The following is a 21,526-nucleotide window of genomic DNA, read 5'->3' as shown; positions in this document are numbered from 1 at the left end:
GTATTTTTTTCTTCGAACTTAGGGCTTAACCCTGTTAGTCTATTTATACAGTACCAGCCAGAATTATTCGTAAACATATGCTAATTGCATATTATTGTGTTATTGCAGTAATAATGTCAAACCATTCAGGCTAGTTATAGTACAGTTGGACTTTTTCAGTAGATGAGGGAGGGACAGTCATTAAAAAGGTCAGCATAGTTGCCGTTGGAGGCGTAGAAGTTAACAATGACACATCGCAAAATCTCAACTCCTACATAATGAATTGTGTTATTGAAGAATGTTTAAACTTTAGTGTGACATACTGTACAGGAAAAATGTTCAGTTTTCTAGCATGTCGGTTCCCAACAGAACTCAGTCTCATTCCCCGAGAACTGATGTACTCCATTTGTGGCATTGTGGCATATTGTGACCGGTGCTTACCTGGACTCAGTTAATCAAATTCAAATTCAAATTTTATTTGTCACATACACAAACAATCCTGACATATGCTTAGGTGTGTTAATCTGTAGATTAGACTATTATACTTTTACACTCACAATGTGAAAGGAAGTTTACAGTTGGGAGAACTGTTTACAAAAATGCTGTAGGGACCTACAGTGGTAGGACAAGAATAAGACCGGCAAACCTGGGGGTAAGTTGGCTAGTAATGCTTGGTAGGTTTAGCTAGATAGATTTTTAAACCACAAATATTAAGCAATCTTCCTTGGACATTCTTGTATTTCTAAAATGCAACTCTGGTTTTGCCAGTACAAAAAAGAATTTTTGCTGCATTACTACAAAGCAGATGTGTTCAGTCTGATCCCAGGAACGTCAGAAACAAGATGCTCTTTGTTTAGTCATTATCCACTCACTAAGGCCGGTAAGTATGACTTTTCTTTTAATATTACCTGCTGTCTTGCACAGAATATTTTACACAATTCGTTGCAGATGCAGAATTGAGTCTGGAAATTAGGCATGGCTTACATCCCATGATCTCAAATTTTAGGCCTGTATTTCATGACTTATCACCAAGTCCCTGCTACAGAAGGCATCCTGCATGCTGATTTACAGAGTTACCCCTGGCCCGGTCAGTATTTTAAGCCGATCTTCAGTATGTGTCAGCGTACTTGGCAAGAAATAGATCCTCCAGCAGTGTTTGGTTGGGCGTGGAGGCTGCTGCCATTCCACAGTGAAATTTCACCAGCCACGTGGGGAAGAATGAACTGTTACGCTAATTATAGCTGCTTGGTCAGAGGAAAGCCACGAGAGGCAAGATGTGAATACGAACGGGTGTTTGTTGTTGCGCTGTGCTGTAAAGACTTGGGATATGTGAGTTGTTTTACAGGGTTTAACCAAACATGCATTATTTAGATTTGGACAGAGAAAAGTGTGAATGAGTGTGGGCATGTGCGCATGTTTTTTTGCAATGGACTGGCAACCCATCCAGGGGATATTCCCATCTCACGGTCAGTGTCTCTACCATGACCACCATGACTCTGACCAGGATACAATGGTTAATGGAAAATAATAGGTGAATGAAAGAATAAGGTGAAACCCTGACTGATCCGGGTTAATATCAGTAATTAATGACCTTGAATGGCTCTTGCATACTGTATGTTACAAGTAAAATAGCTGTGTGTGTTTAACATCTGTACTCCTGACAGTCTTGTAGGAAACACTGAACATTTCCATGCGTGTTTCAACTCTGAAAAGGTTCAACATCAAGGAGTCAAGAGTTTATACTGTTACTGCCAAACTGGTAATCATCAGATCGAGTGTACAACCTGAGGATTAAACAAAAGCTCAAATGTGTCTGCTAGCACAGGTAAACACTTTGCATTAGGCCAAGAACGTGAGAGTGATTAATCAATCTAGAGACAGATCCAGTTCCCCTTTAATGCTGCAGCTACTCTGAAGAATTAACAGTATATGCTTGTAGATGAGTGTGTGTGGATAAGTGCCCAGTCCATGATTGTTATTTTAGACCAACTCTTACTGTAGTAATTATTAACCCTCTGAACAAGCATCATGGACTGGGCACTTATCCTAACCTTGGAACCCTGGGCACTGGTCCTACCTTGTCTTTTCTCATGTGACATCATCCACTGAACAATGGCTTACACACAAAAAAAGCCATTTTTAGTCCACATTTGCTTTCCACTCACATCTGGATTCCATATTAGTTCACATTCATGAGAATACCCAAGGGAATACAAACTCCAGCACTGTAGCTCAAGTCTGGAATGCAGCCCTGAATAGGTGTCAGCAACGCCGTAGTTATTTGTTCAATTGGTAGAGAATGAGAATAGCCTACATATGGGGTAACATGCTTCTTTGTAGATTTTGTTTTTGGAATTTTAAGACGGGAAGTGAGTCATATGTGGTGTTTACTGTGAAAAAAAAGCTACATCTGTTGGACATTTGAACCAGGCAACATCACAGCCCCCACAACTTCCTTTGTAAACTCCAGGCATCTTGTGTTTATAAAAGATTAATAGTGTCATTGAATTAGTATTACATAAACCATTGCCGTGTGGAAATTTAGGGGCAGTCATGTACTACATAATTTTACTATGAGCTTAAAACTATTAGCGAACTAATATAGCGAACTACTGTGCTACTAGTGGAAAAGATTAATGCAAGTGTTATCTTCCCTAACATGGTAAAACAAATGTCTTTTCATTATATATATTTATAAAGAGCAAAGTAAGGCATTATTATAAATATACAGACTACCTCACTGTTTGAAAGTGATGTCATGAAAATCCGTGGGAAGGCTGTTTCTAATTGATCATCTCTGGCTACTGCTTCTGGGGGCGTAGTTTTGTGTATATTGGCAGGAATGTAAGGTGGGATCAAGGATTACCAGATCAATCCATTACTGTTGAACTTCACCTACTCAATGCTTGACAAATTTTTATATAGTTAATAAATCTTGACTAGGCTAGGAGGTCACATTATTCTTAAATTAATACATTCATTTCTGAGTGGTTATTCTATGATTTATAAAAGAGACCTCCGATACTGACTCCCGATTTGTGACACAACAATGATTTTTTTGTTTGTTGATGTAACTCAGTCACATTCCCATGGGAACTTTAATGTATAAAAATGAGTTGAAATGGGAAATGTTTGGTTTCTGAGCGCAAAGTTCTCATCTGCTCTTTTGACTTATTGGAGGACTGAAGGGAACTGTGGGAAAAACTGAGTCTGAAAGGCAGGATAAAGTGAGCGCATAGAGTCTCTCCATGGGGTTATTAGACCCTTGAGGATCCGTGTGAGATCCTAAATCAGACAGATATGGTTTAGAATATAATAAATAGGCTGTTTGTTTGATTTCAGTAAATATACGCGAGGAGATCCTTTGGGTGCTGGGGGTTGTCGGGTGGCGCCTCCATAGATCGGACTTATCCTGCACATCCCATGGGGTTGGGATCTGGGGAGCTTCAAGGCCAGGTCAGCAGTCTCCCCATGTGCAGCGAGTTGTGGAGTTTAGATTAGATTAGATTTAACTTTATTGTCATGGTGCAAAGTACTGTTGGTGCTGGCACTAAGGCATCCGTAGCACCTGCCCGATGGTAGAAAAGTAAACCGTCCATGATTAGTGTAAGAGGAATCTTTGATAATGCCTCTCACCCTTTGCAGACAGCATTTCTTGTAAATGTCTTTCTAGGTAGGTGGCTGGGTGTTAATGATTCGTTAGGCAGTATTCACCATCCTCTGAAGGGCTTTAAAGTCCTGAGCAAAATTCTGGAAACCAAAATTGACTTTTTTCACTGAATTGTCCTGCATTGGCATTTCTGTGGACTGGTGCCCATGATCATATTACCAGTTTACTGCTAAACAATTGATAATCAATGTTAATGTGTTAATGTTATTCGGTGTAAACGAATATGAATAAATTATTCACACCTACTTTTTAATAGATAAAATAAAGCTATAAAACAGAGGTGATCTCCCACATGCTAGGCACAGGGTAGCATGACTTCATAATGATTTATTTATCATTAATGTATGACAATATATAGAGAAAGGGCATTGTAATGAAATGATGCCGAATGGACCACATACTGACATGAGCTAAAATAGTTCTGAAAATTATTATTTATTGTTAGATTTTTAATGAAAAATTATGTTTCGTTAAAATTTCCACATTAAAAAAAGGAAAAAAAAGAATTTAAAAAATACCTTCATACCAGGCATTTTCTTGTCTGGTCTCTTTCAGACAGGACAAGTATGCCCACGTCATATATGCATAAATGCACAATATGGACAAAATGTAAAAATCTACTCTTAATCATTAAACCTTTTTTTTCTTCCCTTTTTCTTTTTTTCCAGGAGAAACGAAAAAGGCAAACAGAGATTGAGGATAAAAGAAGACAGTTAGATGATCTTGTTCTGCAACTTCAACATCTTAAGGTAAGAAATACTTCTAAGAGGCTAAAAAAAAAGAGTACAAAGAGTTTCATTAGGTTTTTAATATGTTGTAAGAAAAACATTTTTTTTTAGATGTAAATCCAAAAAGTTGAGTGTCAAAGTTATTTGTCATCTAAAAAAAGAGATTTTAATTTTAATCTGTTGTGTGTTCTGATCCTTGTGGGATTAGTTTAGATCTCTGAGCTTTTTTTTTTTTTTGGCCTGTTGGTTTGTTTAGGAAATAAGATGTTGGGAATATGGCAGATTTCCCACTCTATATGGAGCACAGCTAGCTGTGGTCTGCAAAGTTCTCCTTTAGGAATGCTTAATGTATTATCAGATAGACAGCGGGTTGCCTCAATTACACATGAATAGCTCTGTGCTGTAATTGCCTGCATTTTATGCTAGTTTGATTTTACAAAGAAACAAATGAGCCAAGTTTAGTTTGACTCTCTAAAGAGTTTTTGTTCTTGAGCTCTCTTGAGAAAAGACGACTTTAGAGAAATGAGGCACTTGTTTTGAGAGGCTGGGAAACATCTGATAAAAAAACATGCCTGGAGGACATTTCTGAGGGCATAAGCACATTTGACTAAGATAGTGCTGAGACAGAGAATAAACAGTTAAGATTTTCTAAGACTGCTTTCACACTTTGTGCTTTTCTCAACCACTATGTATATTTTACATGTAATTTAGTGGGAAGTACAGGTTCGCATGGTGGGAGGGCAGCAGCCATTGTTTGAACTTTAGTAAAGATTACAGTATTCAACTTTTTTTTTACATTTTTAAAAACATACTGGCTTACTTACTTCCCTTTTTAATTAGGTGACAAATTTAGGGCAAGCGAGAAAAACAAATTGAGGACCAAATGCAGGATAAAACATGAGCCAGTCTACAGATATTTACAACATGTCAAATAAAAAATACTTAATCTGCAATAATACAATGAAAATAAAAAGTAATACCCTGGCCATTATTGGGTGGGACACTGTTACATGATTTTTATGAAACACTTGAACCGTCTAGATTTAAAGTACCCTATAACACATTAGTAACCAGAAGTTAGCATGCAACTGCTACTGTAGCAGCTTTTGACAACTAGCCTGGTCATTATTTCAGTTACACACATTATGAAAACTAAAAACTATACAGTATGTAAAAGTCACTTAGAGTGACTTCACTTTTATATGTTTATACAGAGACATTCAGATAGCGTGTCAAGGCTGGGTTAAGCAAATGAGGGACTAGTTTGGGCTGGAAAAGGCCAGATCCAGGAAGTGGAATGTTGTTTTAAGCAGTGGGTGTTTCAAAGTTTCAAAGTTTTTAAATTTCTCACTGGAGAAATTTCACCCAGAAGACATATGAAAGCAATTTTTTATATATATAATTCCATTTGAAAATGTAACAATTGGTGCACTTTTTGCATTAGTGTTGCAGGGGATTATATAGAAAAATAAAATAAGTTTTTACTTTCTTATCTATGCATATTTTGCACGAGCATAACTCCCGGTTTGACTTGAGGGCCTTTCATCGATCTCATGCAAGAGCATAAAATTGCTAATAGAAACAAAATTGCTAATTTACCCGTAATGGTTTTGTAATGCATTATTGTAATCATCTGATTGTCAATACATATACTTGCATATACATATACTTGTTTTTTTTTTTTTTAAATGGGACATTTAATGGGACAAAGTATACTCAGGTGGTCAGCAGCTTATTTTGGTCATGCAATCATAACCCATGTTGTGACACTGTGCAATAATTGCAGCTTTAACGACCCGTAAAACAAAGCCCTATGATGTTGATTTTCACTTCAGTGCAAATGAAACACAGGTACATTTCCCAGTTTGCTGCAATTCAGCAGAACAGCTACACAATGTTGAAGACCGTAAAAGACAAAATTATATTGTAATTTGATTCTATAATAATAGACTGTAATTTTAGCCTTTGCATTAACATTTTCATCTGCTAGTTAAAATACTATGAAATAGCATAATCCAAGGCAAATATGCTCTCTTGAACTATACACAGTATGTATTCATTATAGCAAACCCTTCAAGCTGCTTCATGGGTCAAATCATGCACTAGGGTCTTCTTACACAGCAAGCAGGCAGCCCTGAAATCTCAGAAGTTGTGCTCTGGTTGCTTCTGCATACCTTCAACAGGTTGTGAAATGGTCAAGAGGATTCCTGTGTTCTCAGGGCCGACCGGCAACATGAGGCATGCTGACTGGAGGTGAAGGGTCTTATGGGATTTCACAACTCCAGCAAAAACTGACCACAAAAATCATGTCAGTGTAACCTCAAAAGAGAACCTGCGCACTATAACATCCATTATCTGTAGCAGTTATAGGTGGTTCCACCAGAGATTCACCTGCAGAGTCTATGTATAAATGCTGACAAGAAGGGTTTGATAGGTCAGGGACCACCAGAATATTTATGTAGGGTAGAACCTAAAGACTTCAGAAACTAAATGTCAAATTTGCATAAAAGCAAAAGATTTTATGCCCCAAAAAATAGACCTCTGTGATATAATATAACCTGAAAAACTGGTGTTATGTATTTTCTAGTCTAAAGCAATGAGGGAAAGGTGGCTTCTACAAGGTACTCCATCAGGGCCGGATGAGGAAGATGAGGGACGCAGAAAACAAGTTGAGCAAGATGAGCTACATGCCAAGAAACTAGAAGACTCCATTCAGAGGTATACATGCTATATGTTTGTACTTACTGTATGTAGTTTATAGTTTTGACCATTTTTGCCAAAGCCTCATAAATTTGGACTCTTGCCAAAAGCTGCTGTAGTTGCAATTGTTTTTAGCAGCATATATGTTTATAAAAGGATTTTCTAGAACTTATTGCCAAAGTGGAAACCTTTGGGGCTAGCTCTCTTCCTGCAACAGCATTCATTTATTGGAGTTACATTGGAGTTACTATATACATCCACTGCTTATATCTGGGTTTTGGTTTTCTGGTTAACTAGGCTTCTAATTAAAAAAACCTCAAAGGGGGTGTGGGATTCCACATAATATGGTAAATAATAATGTCATTACAGTAACATCTGGGTTGCCCAGCATGTGATTGCAGGGTTTCTTCCAAATCAATCTCAGAAGTCCAAACAGATGGTGTTTCCTTGTTTGTCCTTATAAATAATAAAAACAGATATGAGTATGTGTAGCTGTCGGCATCCAGATCTAATGTATGTGTAAGGTTATGTCTTTTTTGTCAGTGAAAGTTTCATGATGGTTTCAAGGACACTAACAATAACTTTTTAGTGACCAATGCCAGTGCTGTGTTGAGTCCAAGACTCAAAATAAATGCACAGACATGACTTAATATAGTAGTAAGCACTTTACTAAATAAATCTCCTTTGTGGAGTCTGTGATGTTATGGTGTGTAATTTTAACGGTTCATAGTAATATATATATATATATATATATATATATATATATATATATATATATAAAAGTCCGGCGTTTGTTTGGCAACAGACATTCCTCACCATGTTACAGTAGGCAGCATTACTGTCAACTTTTATGTTGTACTGTGAGCGTGTCACAGGCATTCCTCACCGAACGTAACAGTAGGCGTACATACGACAGGCAAAATTAAGGGAAACAATAAACAATAGAGCAGCATGAGGAGCAGCAGCAAGTTGACCACACACTCGATTCGCAGGTAATGGTAGCAAGCAGACATACTGCAATGAAACACTTTCCTACATCTGTTTCTTAAAAGCATATTCTTCTCATCTGTTCTTTGATGATGAAGTACACTCAGCAAAAAAAAACAAATCAGTCAGAGTGTGAACACTCAAACAGCACAGAAGCTGTTTGCTTGTCAAAGGCACCTAAAACAGCCTAATTGGGGCTCATTATGTTTGCATGTGTTTTCATTTATGTGCGTTTGACTTAGGGAGACCTCAAGGCTCCTCGGTCTCACAAGCAGTGGTTAAACACGATTTAATGGTGTGTAAGGATAATGTGTGAAGAGCTACAGAAGCCAGTCGATCCATGAGGAAAGTGTTTTGTTGCTCTGCTCTGTATTAATTAATCATTGGTGCAGTAGTATTAGATGATATATTTACAATATTGTGTGAGGAAACATGAGAAGCACCTTCCATCCTGGGTTTTGTGGAACATATTAAAAACAGGCAGTAGAGGTTATTGTTTTCCATTTTGGCACCCTGTCTCGATTATATAAGTGATTTTATGATGAGGATATGTCTGAGGGCGAGTCTTCATAATAACAGCATATGCGAAATTCATTGGCATTGTATGGTACTGGCAAATGTTATAAGGTTAAGAGGGTTAGGACATGGGAGGGCCTCATTAATGAATCATTGGCCATTTATGGGTATAGTTGGAATGGATTTTTTTAAATTCAGGTTAAGGGTTAACACTTTTGATGTCTGGGTGGGATTTCCTTTCATATTTTCATCAGTAATATAGTTTTATTCAAAACTTAGCATAACAGTATAAACTACTTGGTGCAGCAATTCTAAAGAAATTTCAACACTGTGATGAACATACTGTTTTTAAAACAAACAAATCTCCTCCTTGGTCTTCCTTTAGACCTCCTGCCTGGCAGTTCCAACCTCAGCATCCTTCTACCAATATATTCCCAATCTCTCCTCTGAACATGTCCAAACCACCTTAATCTTAAAGCTTAAGCTTCTCTGACTTTATCTCCAAAACATCTAACATGGGTTGTCCCTCTGATGAACTCATTCTTGATCCTATCCGTCCTTGTGACTTCCAAAGAGAACCTCAACATCTTCAGGTCTGCTACATCTAGCTCTGCCTCCTGTCTTGTCTTTAGTGCCACTGTCTCTAAGCCATAGAGCACTGTTGGTCTCACCACTGTCCTGTACACCTTTCCTTTCATTCTCGCTGATACTCTTTTATCGCACAACACACCTGACACTTTTCTCCACCCATTTCAACCTGCCTCTTCACCTCCTTTCCACACTCTCTCAATTGCTCTGGACCGTTGACCCTAAGTACTTAAAGTCTCGCACCTTCTTTTCCTCTGCTCCCTAAAGCCTCACCGTTCCTCTTGAGTTCCTCTCATTCACACACATGTATTCCATCTTGCTGCGACTAACCTTCATTCCTCTGCTTTCCAGAGCGTACCTCCACCTCTCTAAATTTTCCTCCACCTGTTCCCTGCTCTCGCTACAAAGCACAATGTCATCTGCAAACATTATAGTCCATGGAGACTCCTGTCTTACCTCATCTGTCATCCTGTCCATCATCAGAGCAAACAAAAAGGGGCTCAGAGACGATCCTTGATGCAGACCCACCTCCACCTTGAACTCTTCTGTCACACCTACAGCACATCCTACCACTGTCATAGCACTCTCATACATGTCCTGGACCACTCTAACATACTTCTCTGCCACTCCAGACTTCCTCATACAACACCACAGCTCCTCTTTCGGCACCCTGTCATACGCTTTCTTTAAGACACAATGCAACTCTTTATTACCTTCTCTGTACTTCTCCATCAGCATCCTCAAAGCAAATATTGCATCTGATGTACTCTTTCTAGGTATAAAACCATATTGCTGCTCACAAATGCTTACCTCTGCGCTTAACCTAGCTTTCACTACTCTTTCCCACAGCTTCATTAGCTTTATACCTCTGTAATTGCCACAGCTCTGCACATTTCCCTTGTTCTTAAAAATCGGCACCAATACACTTCTCCTCCATAACAGTGATAAATAACAGGTACATAAGTCCTAAATGATACCTGATGGAAATCTACAAAAATATTTATAAAGGTTTAAACTCTTTAAGTCTTGTCATGTAGCTCTATAAACAAGCTTATAGTAGTAGAAGGGTTTATCAGAATGACACCTAAATAGGATTTAATCTTTTTTTTTCTTTTTAATTAATACTAAACTATTTCATCTTGTTTTTCATACTTCCAGCCTCTATTTTTAAAAATGAAAACATGAACACACTCTCACTTGGTGGTCACCTAAAAAAAGCAAACATCCTTGGCCTCCAAACTGGGTACTGTATGTGTCTGTAAAAGGAGAATGTTCAGAATGCTGTCTGGATGTGACCCACCAGGTTAGCCGAAAGTGGAAGGTTTGTTCTATTCATGAGCACTAGAAGGACAGAAAAACTTTTGCATTACACAGAGTTTTGAGGTTTTCCCCAAAATAAAATGGAAAATAATAAGACAGTTTTCACCACCAAAAAAAGAAAACGAGTTGGAAAAGAGAAGGTTGTTTCTAAATGCCAGTTTATTCAGGAAAGTTGTTCTGCAGAGATGTGGAGGTTATAAAAGTGTTTGTGTTGCAGTGAAATTATGCAAGTCTCTAAAAAACAGTATTCGGATAAAATGAACCCCTTTTCAGCTTCATTTCATTTAAAATCATTTAAAATATGTAGAGATACACTATATGGACAAAAGTATTTGACCAAACCTGTTACATTTTTTTTCTTTCAATCAGGCCCCTCATCCCCAGTGAAGGGCAATCTTAATGCTTTAGCATACCAAGACATCTTGGACTTGGACAGTTTGAGGAAGGCCCTTTTTTATTCCAACATGACTGTGCCACAGTGCACAAAGTTCCATGAATTCAGTGTGGTAGTTTAGTTTGGAAGAACTTGACTGGCCTTCACAGAACACTGACCGCAACCTTATCAAACACCTTTGAAGGAACTGTAAAGGAGATTGCCAGCAAGGCCTTCTCTTCCAACATCAGTACCTCACCTCGTAAATGCTCTACAGAATGTATGGGCCAAATACTCTTGTCCATATAGTGTATTAATGGTTGCGTTGAAGGAAGTATGTGTCATTCAATTTGTTTTAAGTGAATGTTTTTTTTTTTTGGTTTCTAGTTCTAAAAAAAAAAAAACATGCTGCTTCCTGACAGTAGCTATGTTAAAACATTTCCTCTAAGGGTGTATTATAGAACTAATAAAAACCAGAAGCAATAGTAACATGATAGTGTTTTTAAGCGTTCTGTTTTACCACATTGCTCATGAAATGAGGATTCCATTCACTGTATGAAAACAAAATAATACAAATTATCGTGTTTCTATTTAAGACACACTGTTTGTGTGTACCACTGTGGGACACGATTCCCTAATATGGTAAACTAGCGTGGTTAGGGTCACCTGTTTCACTGAAGTGAGAGATTTACTGTCAGGCTGTTTAACAAACATTTTATAATTATAGACGTTGGGAGGACAAACAGTGTCTGCTATTTGGGTTTAGGTTGTTGTGTTATGCAGCCAGTGATTGTAGCGAAAGGTCACTGTAATTTTAATGCATTAAATTGAATGTTTTTGTTTTGAATTCCTCCTCTCCAATTACCGCTTTCAAATGACCCCATTTTAGTGTGCCTTGCCAGCACGGAATTAGTTTAGTCTTTCTATAGCAATTGCTTCTGGTTGTCAGTAGTCACATTTTTTAAATATTATCCCTAGGGCCGTTTAGATCTTTGGATAATTAAATAGGAAACATACTGACCCATGTTATGTCGTGGGAAGAGAGGCTGACTCGGCTACTCGTGTCCTTGCGGTTAATGCTCTGTGGGTGAAGCAGATAGTAGTCATATATCTGCTGATCCAAAACCAGTTTCGCACAGTTTCAGTCTAGAGTTAGAGTAAACCATACTGATCTAGATGAAGTGCCTTGTCTAGCCAAGAGACTTTCTCTCCCTGAAGCCCAGATGATGACATAATGTGGGGGAGGCCATTCTTAATGTCTGCTCCCACTAATCAGAGACAGCTGGAACTAATGCCGCTGGCAGACAGGAAGTGGGAAGAATGAAGCAGGAAGCCAGGAGTGGTCATGGAGCACTATTTTGCCAGATGAGCCTGGCAAAAGATGGCCTCATGCCCTTTAAATACGCCATGGAAAATAAGAGAGATTTGCATCAAAGACTCAGAAACACCCACTCTAGGATGTGAGCTCAGTGCCACATAAAGTATATGTTCCACACTAGCAGCTTAGAGGAGCCTTTCTTTTCAAGCGTAGGCATACAGTAGCATGCTTTTTTTTCTTTTCCTTTTTTTTTTTGAATAAGCCCCCGCTGGACCAAAATGAACACTGAAACTAGGAAGTACTGCAGTTTTTAAAGATCGCATCTACACTCCTAGCTGAACCCCCTGACATTTTTTACTGTATGTGTACAGTTCAGTCTTAAAGAGGCACTTAAAGAAGCACTGTATGCCATTTTTAGCCATGTCTGTAGGGACACAGAATGTTTCACTCTAATTACTTTCAGGTTATGAATTAACAATTCAGCAGTTCTCTTTGTAATAACTGTTTATGGCCCAGGGTTTCCAATGATGCCAAACAGGCCAGTAGATTAGTTTAAGGTGTCCATTTTGTACTATTCCCAGGCCAGTGGTCCTCAGCTCTAAAATACACATGATTTATCTATTCAGCTAAATACAGTATCAGCTTTTCCTTAACTGAAGTGGGAAAATACAAAAATGTAGGGCAGGTGGTTCTTCAGGATTTAAGACATTCACAACAGGGCTTATATTGCTAATTGCTAATATAGCCCAATTTATCAATTCTGTGCCATATACTTTAATGATCTTGTTACTATACAGTTGTGTGGCAGTTAAGAACTAACTGTTATGAATAGTAGAAGATTTTATAGTATATATTAATACAAATGCTATATTTATTTTCACAAACAAAATTAGCATCTTAGCAAGTGAAATATTCTTGGATTTTAGCCAAACCTATATACAATTTCTTAAAATAAAGGTAAAACAAACCAAATACAATATTATTAAGCTTAGTTTTAGTCTTGTTTTACTACAATTGCAAGCAAAATGTATTGTTCTATTGCCAGAGAGTTTTGCTGCTTTTTAGGAATTTCTTTTTTGAAAGAAGCTAAATTATCTGCCCATGTCTAGAACAAGACAAGTTTGCTTGCAATTTAAAAAAAAATTATTTTAAATTGTAAAAAATTATAAATAGGTTTATCTAGATTCAAGAATATTTCACTTGTCATTTTCTACAGTGTACTGGATTTTTCTAGACGTTTCTCTCTTGCTGTCCCAAAAGCTACTTTATCAATGTTTATGTGATAGCATTAGCTCACCACTTGAGGGCGGAATAGAGCTACTGCTCTTTCAGTGCTGCATTTAAAACAACTGAACTCTACATTTATACTGTAAATCTCCCCTTCTTCCTGCTTCATATCATACTGTTTAATAATCCAGTAAACAAACAAAATGTATTAATTCAATTAATTAATTTTTTACAGCAATTTTTCTTTTTTTTAAGGCTTACTTTCCAGAGGGAGAAAAATAATACCAGGGCGAGTCATTTCCTTCTGGGCCTTCTGACCAAACCCACTATTGAATTAACCAAACTATTCATTCACAAACAAGACGCCTTGTGCATGATGTCATGCCCAAATAAAACAACTATATAAACTACAAAGTTACAAAGAAACAGCCTTAGGACAATGTGTTCTTTTTTCCAGCACAAAGAAATAGTGACTATATATATATATATATATATATATATATATATATATATATATATATATATATATAGCCCAATTTATTCATTGTGTGATCAACAACCAATTACTTAATACTATTAGGTCTATAATAAAGCTTTTTTTATGTACTTATATTATTTGTAAAGCAACATTAATCATCAACACATTCATTGCATTTTTTTGCATGTTTGGTTGCTGACTGGTGTTGCTGAATTTCTTCAGGATTCTGTGCATGCAACTTATCCAAATTTAAACGCTTTATAAATGTGCAGTGTGAAAGAGAGAGGTCTGTTGCCTACAAATGCATGAGAGGAAGCAGCTGGAATTTTGTGCAGTACAATGTGTCACCTTTCGCACATCCAGTTCCAGTCGCATTGCATTAGCACCTGCGCAGTGCTGAAGTTTTCATAATAACGTACTGAATCACGTACAAAGGATGGAATTGAGGCCTCCGCAGTGTGTGTGTGTGTGGGGTTGTGAGAGAGATAGAGATGGATACCACATGAGTCTGTGTCAATTTTAGGAAGCCTAATTTAATGCAAAGTCAGGTAGCTCAGACAATGCAGTATTTTAAACCGTGGTTAGCATTTTACTGTATTCTTGGACAGTGAGTGCTTTTTTTTTTTAGAAGGATTGTTAGGAATCGTGGGAAGGCTCCACTGTATAGCACGTAAGCTCAGTGATGCTAACAATAGCAGGAAATTCGCAAGGGTGGAGGCAGTAAGGGTTCCTTGGCTGCTGCCTTCCTCATTGGCTGCCAGCATTCAGAATGAAGGAGTCGCTGGTCCACTGGGAAAAAAAAAGAATTTGTGTTTGTGTGTGTGTGTGCGTGTTTGCCCTCGATGACTGTCTATATGACTTATTGGGCAACAACCCATTGTAGCATGTTTCATTGAGAAAAAATTCAGGCTTCGGGCATGAAGCAGTTGAATATCACTGATTCCGCCTAATTTACTCACTCACTCACTCATCGTCTATACTGCTTTATACTGTATTCAGTATTCAGTGTCACGGGGGGCCTAGAGCCTATCCCAGGAGGCAGGGTACACCCTGGACAGGGTGCCAATCCATCGCAGGGCACACAAACATACAGTACATTCACTCACAAACTCATTTACACACTACAGGCAATTTGGAAGGGGCCAATTAGCCTAACCTACATGTCTTTGGACAGTGGGAGGAAACTGGAGTACCCGGGGAAAACCCACCAAGCATGCAAACTTCATGCACACGGAGGGAGGAATCAAGCCCAGCCTAATTTAATTAACTGAAACTGGCTAGAATTACAAACTTTATATAAGCTGCTGTTTATATATGATTATCTGTGCTGATTCATACATTATGTACAGTATATAGTTTTATTCCAGCACAATTATTAAGAACTTCATTTCATTGAAAAAGTGGATGAAATTGAACAAGCAATGGTGAATTTAAATGAACAGTCATTTAGAATCAGCAAAGACACTACTGTTGCTATGATAACTACTACCACCACTACCACTGTTACATTTTATCTTTTTCATTTTCTGTCTAATTGAAAGCCACGAGTCTGTGCGCGTGGCGATTGCTGTTTCCCTTGTGCTTGGTGGGTTTTTTCAGAGTACTTTGGTTTCCTCCCACAGTTCAAAGACATGCAAATTAGGCTACCTGAAAATTTCCAAATTCCCCAAAATAAGTGTGTGTAATTTTGTGCCCCGCAATAGACTGCACCCCGTTAAGGGTGTACACAGCCTTGTGTCAAGAAAAGAATTTGCGAAACTGAAAAAGTTTTTACTGTAAAGTCTTACAGAACATCTGTGAATGAGGTTTCCAGCCAAGGTGGCTTGGATCCCACTGCAGCCATTCCCCTAATCTGTGGAAAATGTTCATGAAATCATTTACAAGCACCACTTGTACATTACCCCACTCAGTTGGGGTTTACTGCCACGTCCTTTGTACAGTCCTGACACTTCAAACCATTTCCAAATGTTTGGGCCATTAATGGAGTTCCTGGGAGGCCAGGGTTTCAGATGTAAAGTAGGCAGTCCCTCCCTGGTGCTGGTTTACTGAGAAATCTTTTTAAATTGATGGTATTCAAGAACTGGTGAAATGCTAGGATAAGTGCATCATTATATAGCAAAATAAAGGTCGTTTTACTTGTACCTGTTATTCTGCCCAATCAAAAGTCCTAGTTTAATATAAACACCGCTAATTATTAGAATGCAAGCCAACAGGCCAAAAACTGAAAATAAAGAACTATTGCTATTGTGAAAGCATTTGGTTTTCAGCCCCGGCTCCAGCTGTGAGATTACTGCAAAGGAATTTAGAGTTCATATTTATTAAAGAGCTCAGACTGAGAATGTTGATCTGGTGTCCAACCCCGCAACTATCCACATAGTTGTCTTTATTATTATACTGAAGAAATAATCCTAGTTTGGTCCTAGTGTGAACGAATTTACATGCACATTGACAGTTATGAGCCTCTCCAAATATTTGATTTGGTACAAAATGTGTTACATCAGCTTTGTAGCATTAGTGTTGATTCGTAATTGGGCTCTTTTTCACACCTCACACACTGAAAATACTGAATAATGCCTCAGGGTGTTTGTTCTAAAGGTGAGGACACATTGCTTTGGCATACCAAACACTTAGATTAGGAATGTGGCATAATATATTCCAATCCCTACTCCTCAGATGTGCTTGCAATGGCAATGTAGTGGTGCTATTCAGTGTAAATTAATGTTGCTTCAGGCTTGATCACTGTTGCATTGTTGCATCACGTCTTACATGAGGACAATGGTATGTTCCAATATTTAACTAATGTTGATCAGTTTCAAATCAGCAATATTTTGATGAAACCAATCTTCCATGATGACCCCACCCCCCATCCACAGAATCTTTCACTGGTTGAATGAATTTTAAAATGATGTACATTATATGCTATGACCTTTACATTTCCCAGATCTAAACCCAACAAAATACATATGGGGGGATTTTTGAGTGATGTGTTAAACAGTGATTTCTATCGCATCATTAAATGTGCCTTAAGTCTCCTGGGATAGGCTCCAGGCCCCCCATGACCCAGTACAAAGGATAAGTATAGAAGTTGAAGATATATTAATATTAATACATTTAGGGTAATAGTGGTATTTTAACAGGAACCTTGGAGTGTGGGTGATGTGCAAAAACTCCAAGCAAGATGCGTAGCAGAGTTGCTGTGACCACCAAAGGTTGATTATTAAACTATAACAGCGCATCATAGAGTATTTTATTGCTGGTACCACAGAAATTTTCCAACAGCTGTAACATTACTTCTTCTTCTTCTGCCTTAACGGTGTTGGAATTCAGTAAGTTGCATTACCTGCTACTGTAGGTCTCACTCTCCCTCATCTTCCCAGCTTTTTAAAGCTGATTTTCCAGTACACCCTTACTTAAAAAACCTGTTAAATTCTTCCTTCCCTGATCTTGTCTTGCTTTGTGTCTCGTACTCTTCATCTGCTTTTATTCGGCACTTCCATACACTCTATCTACTCTACAGGTTCCCCATCTGGTGAAATAACTTAATTCCTGTGATCATTTATGTCATAATAGCTGTAAACAGGTGTTGCATTATAAACCAATATTTTTGCCCTATTTTTGTTAACTTAATAGGAAAAGAAATACAGGAGATATTGGGCTGAGAAACCACAAAGCTGAAAATTTCAGAAGACATAACATTCTAGCTTTAACACTGACTGGTATGGGGTGATGACACTAGAGCATCCTTCCAAAAATACTAAATATGTCTCTTCACATATTTATATTTATATGTTTATTTAACTTGTATATGTGAAATGACTTGTATATAAGTAATTTTGTAAAGAAGCTGTTATAAAAACTATGACATTTTTGGGTGAGTACTTTAACAAAAACATGGTAATTGTCTTGTCCGAGCAAATTAATTAACACCCTCTGACTAACCATATTCAAGAATTCAAGATTGCTGTGGTATAATTAAATATAGCTTCTGAATATCTTAAAGTTAGTAGCATATTTGCATCTAGATGTCAATAATAACCTTTGGAAACCATTAGTTCTCAGATGGAAAAAAATGCTTAATGGAAAACATTTGGCCAATTCCCATTTGAAACTGACAATGTCTGTTTGGAATAGAAAATCCAAAAAATATATATATTTTTTTTTTCAGCAATGAAACACTGTCTAGTTATTGCCCCTCATGTATCTGTGGTGTAGTCTGATGTTTATAACGAGTGATCTTCCTGTTTTTATTTTTATTAATATTCTAGACTGGAATCTGAAATTAGTCAGCTTGAGAATGAAGAATCACAAATATCAGCCAAAGAGCAAGTGCTCAGAGAGAGACTTCGTGAAACAGAGAGTTCTATTGAAGACCTACAAAAAGTAAGACATTATTACACAAGCGCACACACATAACAGTTGTCTAATTAACCTTGTAGGGACCTTCCACTGACAAAAATTCATGCATATAATTAAAATCAATAAAAGGAAACATTTTCGACAAGTTACAGTTTATCTACAGCCTGGTCCCCACCAAGACATAAAACATAGTCACACACTTGCACATGAACAAGGGAAGATCCCACCAAATGTCACAAGAAAATATGTGCTCATCTTTTTTTAGCTTTAGAAGGAACAGAAGCATTTATAATTTTCACCAAGGTCATAATCAAAATTCCAGCCCACATAGTTTGCTAAGTTTGAACATGCCATCCATTTTGTTTTAAATCATTAAAAAAAACTAAAATCTTTCTTTTTTTTGTGGTTTCCAGAGTCTGCAGAACCAAGATGGAGGTATGGGTCCAAAGGTCTATTTTATTCTTCTTGATACATACACTCTTAGAAAAATTGATCAATCTAGCAAATCTAAAGAGTTTTTCTGTTTGTTTCTTTGGGAAAAATGAGTGGTTTGAAGCTTATGACAGATCATTCTTTCCAACTAGAACAACATTATAATGCTAGAACTGTATTTCATACAATCAACTCATGAGGACACCTTTTTCCCTTTAAGACTGTGGGTTTCTAAATATAATCATATCATTACAATCATATCATCATATCCTAGGATTGAATGAGTTGTTTTTGTATTGTGATTTTCTGATATTATAAAAGGATCCACTAGGCAGAGTTGCCAAAGTACATAAATACACAGCATGCACACTCTCTGTTGCCCATACCCCCATTGGCTCATTTCCCTCCTGCCTCAGCTAGACTATTGAACTCTACACACAAGTCATTGACTCTGTGCTTTGTTTACAAAAAGCCATCTATTCACAGATAATCTCTTCAATGCAGCAGCAACATTGTTTCAACCCCTAATACATTTACGCAACTTTTTGCTGTCTAAGCACCAGGCTGCTCCAGAGAAATAACGAGAGACCAGAGGAAGAGAAAGGAAAAGAGATATCTACTCAATACGGCAAGAGGGGAAGGGGCAGAACCTAAGGGGCATGGGCAGACCCTGACGGAAACGGAAAGAGAGCCAGAGGAACCTTTAGATAACACAGATCCACCTTTTATCCATTTTTTTTTCTTGTCTGCTTAACAGATGCAGTGAATAACACCTGTTCCCAGATCCCCAAGCTCTCGGGGTTGTACAGCCAAACTCTGTCGTCTGCTTCGGGGGATCGCTCACACGCAAGAAAAGCCGGTAAGCACTTGGTAGGGGATGTGAGAGTGGCAGGGTTTGCAAAAGAACATGGCAGACTAAAGAGACACATCCTTATTTATAGATTTGGTAATCTGTCAAGAAATGAAAACTTTGAGTTTATTTTAAAAATTATATTAAAAATGGTAAAATACTTGTGACATACAGCTGCATGTGATAATAAACAGTTTGTACTGGACAGTAGGCTTTACTTTAAGCAAAAGGCAATATCTTTAGGTAAATCTACTTAATTTATTATTATTATTATTATTACTACTACTATCTTATTTGTTTATTGCTACTCATTTTTTTTTTACTTATTATTTTATTTTATATATAATATATAGCAGAATATATATAGATTTTATATATAGCAGTGCAAACGACTCACATGCCTCATTTAATTACAGCATCTAGTAACTTTATTATAATAAATTTATATTGATATTTAAATTTACCATCCACTAGATTAATTTTTGAAAGGGTGTACATTTATGAAGAAATATATTTTTTTGTACCGAATCCTAAATTTCTAACACCATAATACACATATTAATTCTTAACAGCTTGCTATACTGCATTAATGCATGACCAGTCAACTAAGAGAACATTAACCCATTCCCCTCTGCACTTTCCCCCCATATCTGAAGCATTATACGCCATGGAGATCAGTGTGGAAAAGGACCACAAGACGGGCGACACCAAGATCTTGTCCACTTCGCGTATCAGCCCTGAGGATGCCTACCAACGGGGCGTCAAGGTCTACGACGATGGCCGTAAGGTGATCTATGAGGTGCATTCTGGGAGTTCTACCACGGTGGAGAATGGTGTGCAACCATGGAGCTCAGATGAGGTGGAGGAACTGATTCAACGAGTGGGTCAAGCGCGCCATAGACCCGACAGCACCCGTGTCACAATCGCACCTGGAGAACATGGGACCAGAGAGCAGAGCATTATGCCTTCAGCGCTGGAGACAGTACAAGATCAGCAAAGTCAGGAGGGTGAATTAAAGATAGAACAACGGCTCCAAGGCCACAGGGAAGATTCACAAGCACGCCAAAGCTTTGAGGGTGAGGTGATCGGGGCCCCTGAAGCCACAGCTGAAAAACCCATCACTATGATTTTCATGGGTTACAACAGTGTGGATGATGACGAGGAGACAAAGAAGCTGCTGGGCTTTGATGGCACCATCAAAGCTGAGATCGTCCTGATTGACGAGGATGATGAGAAATCATTGCGTGAGAAGACTGTCACGGACGTCTCCACCGTGGACGGCAACGCCGCCGACCTCGTCTCAGGGCGGCCGGTGTCTGAAGCAACCGAACTCTCTTCCGAGGGCCAAGATGAAAGTTCCTCCAAGGAGCCGCCGCCCACAGGTACCGAAAAGAAAAAACGCTGCCAGTGCTGTACTGTCATGTGACCTTCCTTCTCCTACTCCTCCCAAAACTTCTCTTTTTCCAGAGCACCAAGTCTCTGCCAACCTCTCAAAAAAAAAAATACAAAGCAAAAAGCTTCACCTTGTTACTAACAACATCTCCACTTCCCTGATGTCAGAAAAGCACATTCTCTTCTATGTGTTCTCTGACCTAATTTCCTCAGAATGCCTGGCGCTCTCTCGTCAGGTCTCAGGACACAGTGAAGGATGTTGAAGGGTTGTGGTAAGAAGGAGGGCTGGAATATAGCATAGCATGTGTCAAAAAAAAACAACAACATTATTGACAAGACTGTGTTCTATATGAAATCCATAACGTAAAGGAGCACAATAAACAAACGCAGAAGAATGTTCCCAGAATATTAACATCAGCATAAAATCGATATGGTCTGAAAGGCATAGGTCTTCAGCCTAGGCAGAGAATAATCAACCTTTAATACATTCATATAGCTTTATGAAATGCAGTAGCATAATTTAACTCCTTCGTGGAAGTGCATCAAATTCATCCCTGTGGTTTGTTAAGGTACAGTATATCTATATATAATATGGCAGTAGATCTGTTCATT

The 21,526-nt window shown here is 38.0% G+C and overlaps 1 protein-coding gene across 7 annotated transcripts in view; it reads left to right on the top strand.

Moving 5' to 3' along the window:
* Window positions 1–21,526, top strand: part of LOC128505671 (A-kinase anchor protein 2) — a 91,391-nt gene that overhangs the window by 20,612 nt on the left and 49,253 nt on the right. For all 7 annotated transcript variants that reach the window (XM_053476212.1, XM_053476211.1, XM_053476210.1 and 4 more), the window contains 6 exons: window positions 4,318–4,398; window positions 6,965–7,095; window positions 18,150–18,264; window positions 18,654–18,675; window positions 19,430–19,531; window positions 20,179–20,904. In XM_053476212.1, coding sequence (XP_053332187.1) covers window positions 4,318–4,398; window positions 6,965–7,095; window positions 18,150–18,264; window positions 18,654–18,675; window positions 19,430–19,531; window positions 20,179–20,904 — 1,177 coding nt within the window. The remainder of the gene's footprint in view (window positions 1–4,317; window positions 4,399–6,964; window positions 7,096–18,149; window positions 18,265–18,653; window positions 18,676–19,429; window positions 19,532–20,178; window positions 20,905–21,526) is intronic.

The sequence above is a fragment of the Clarias gariepinus genome, chromosome 17, assembly GCF_024256425.1.
Source record: "Clarias gariepinus isolate MV-2021 ecotype Netherlands chromosome 17, CGAR_prim_01v2, whole genome shotgun sequence".
NCBI classification, from domain to species: domain Eukaryota; kingdom Metazoa; phylum Chordata; class Actinopteri; order Siluriformes; family Clariidae; genus Clarias; species Clarias gariepinus.
Note: the sequence above shows the minus strand (reverse complement) of the source record. Positions and strands in the feature narration are given on the sequence as shown.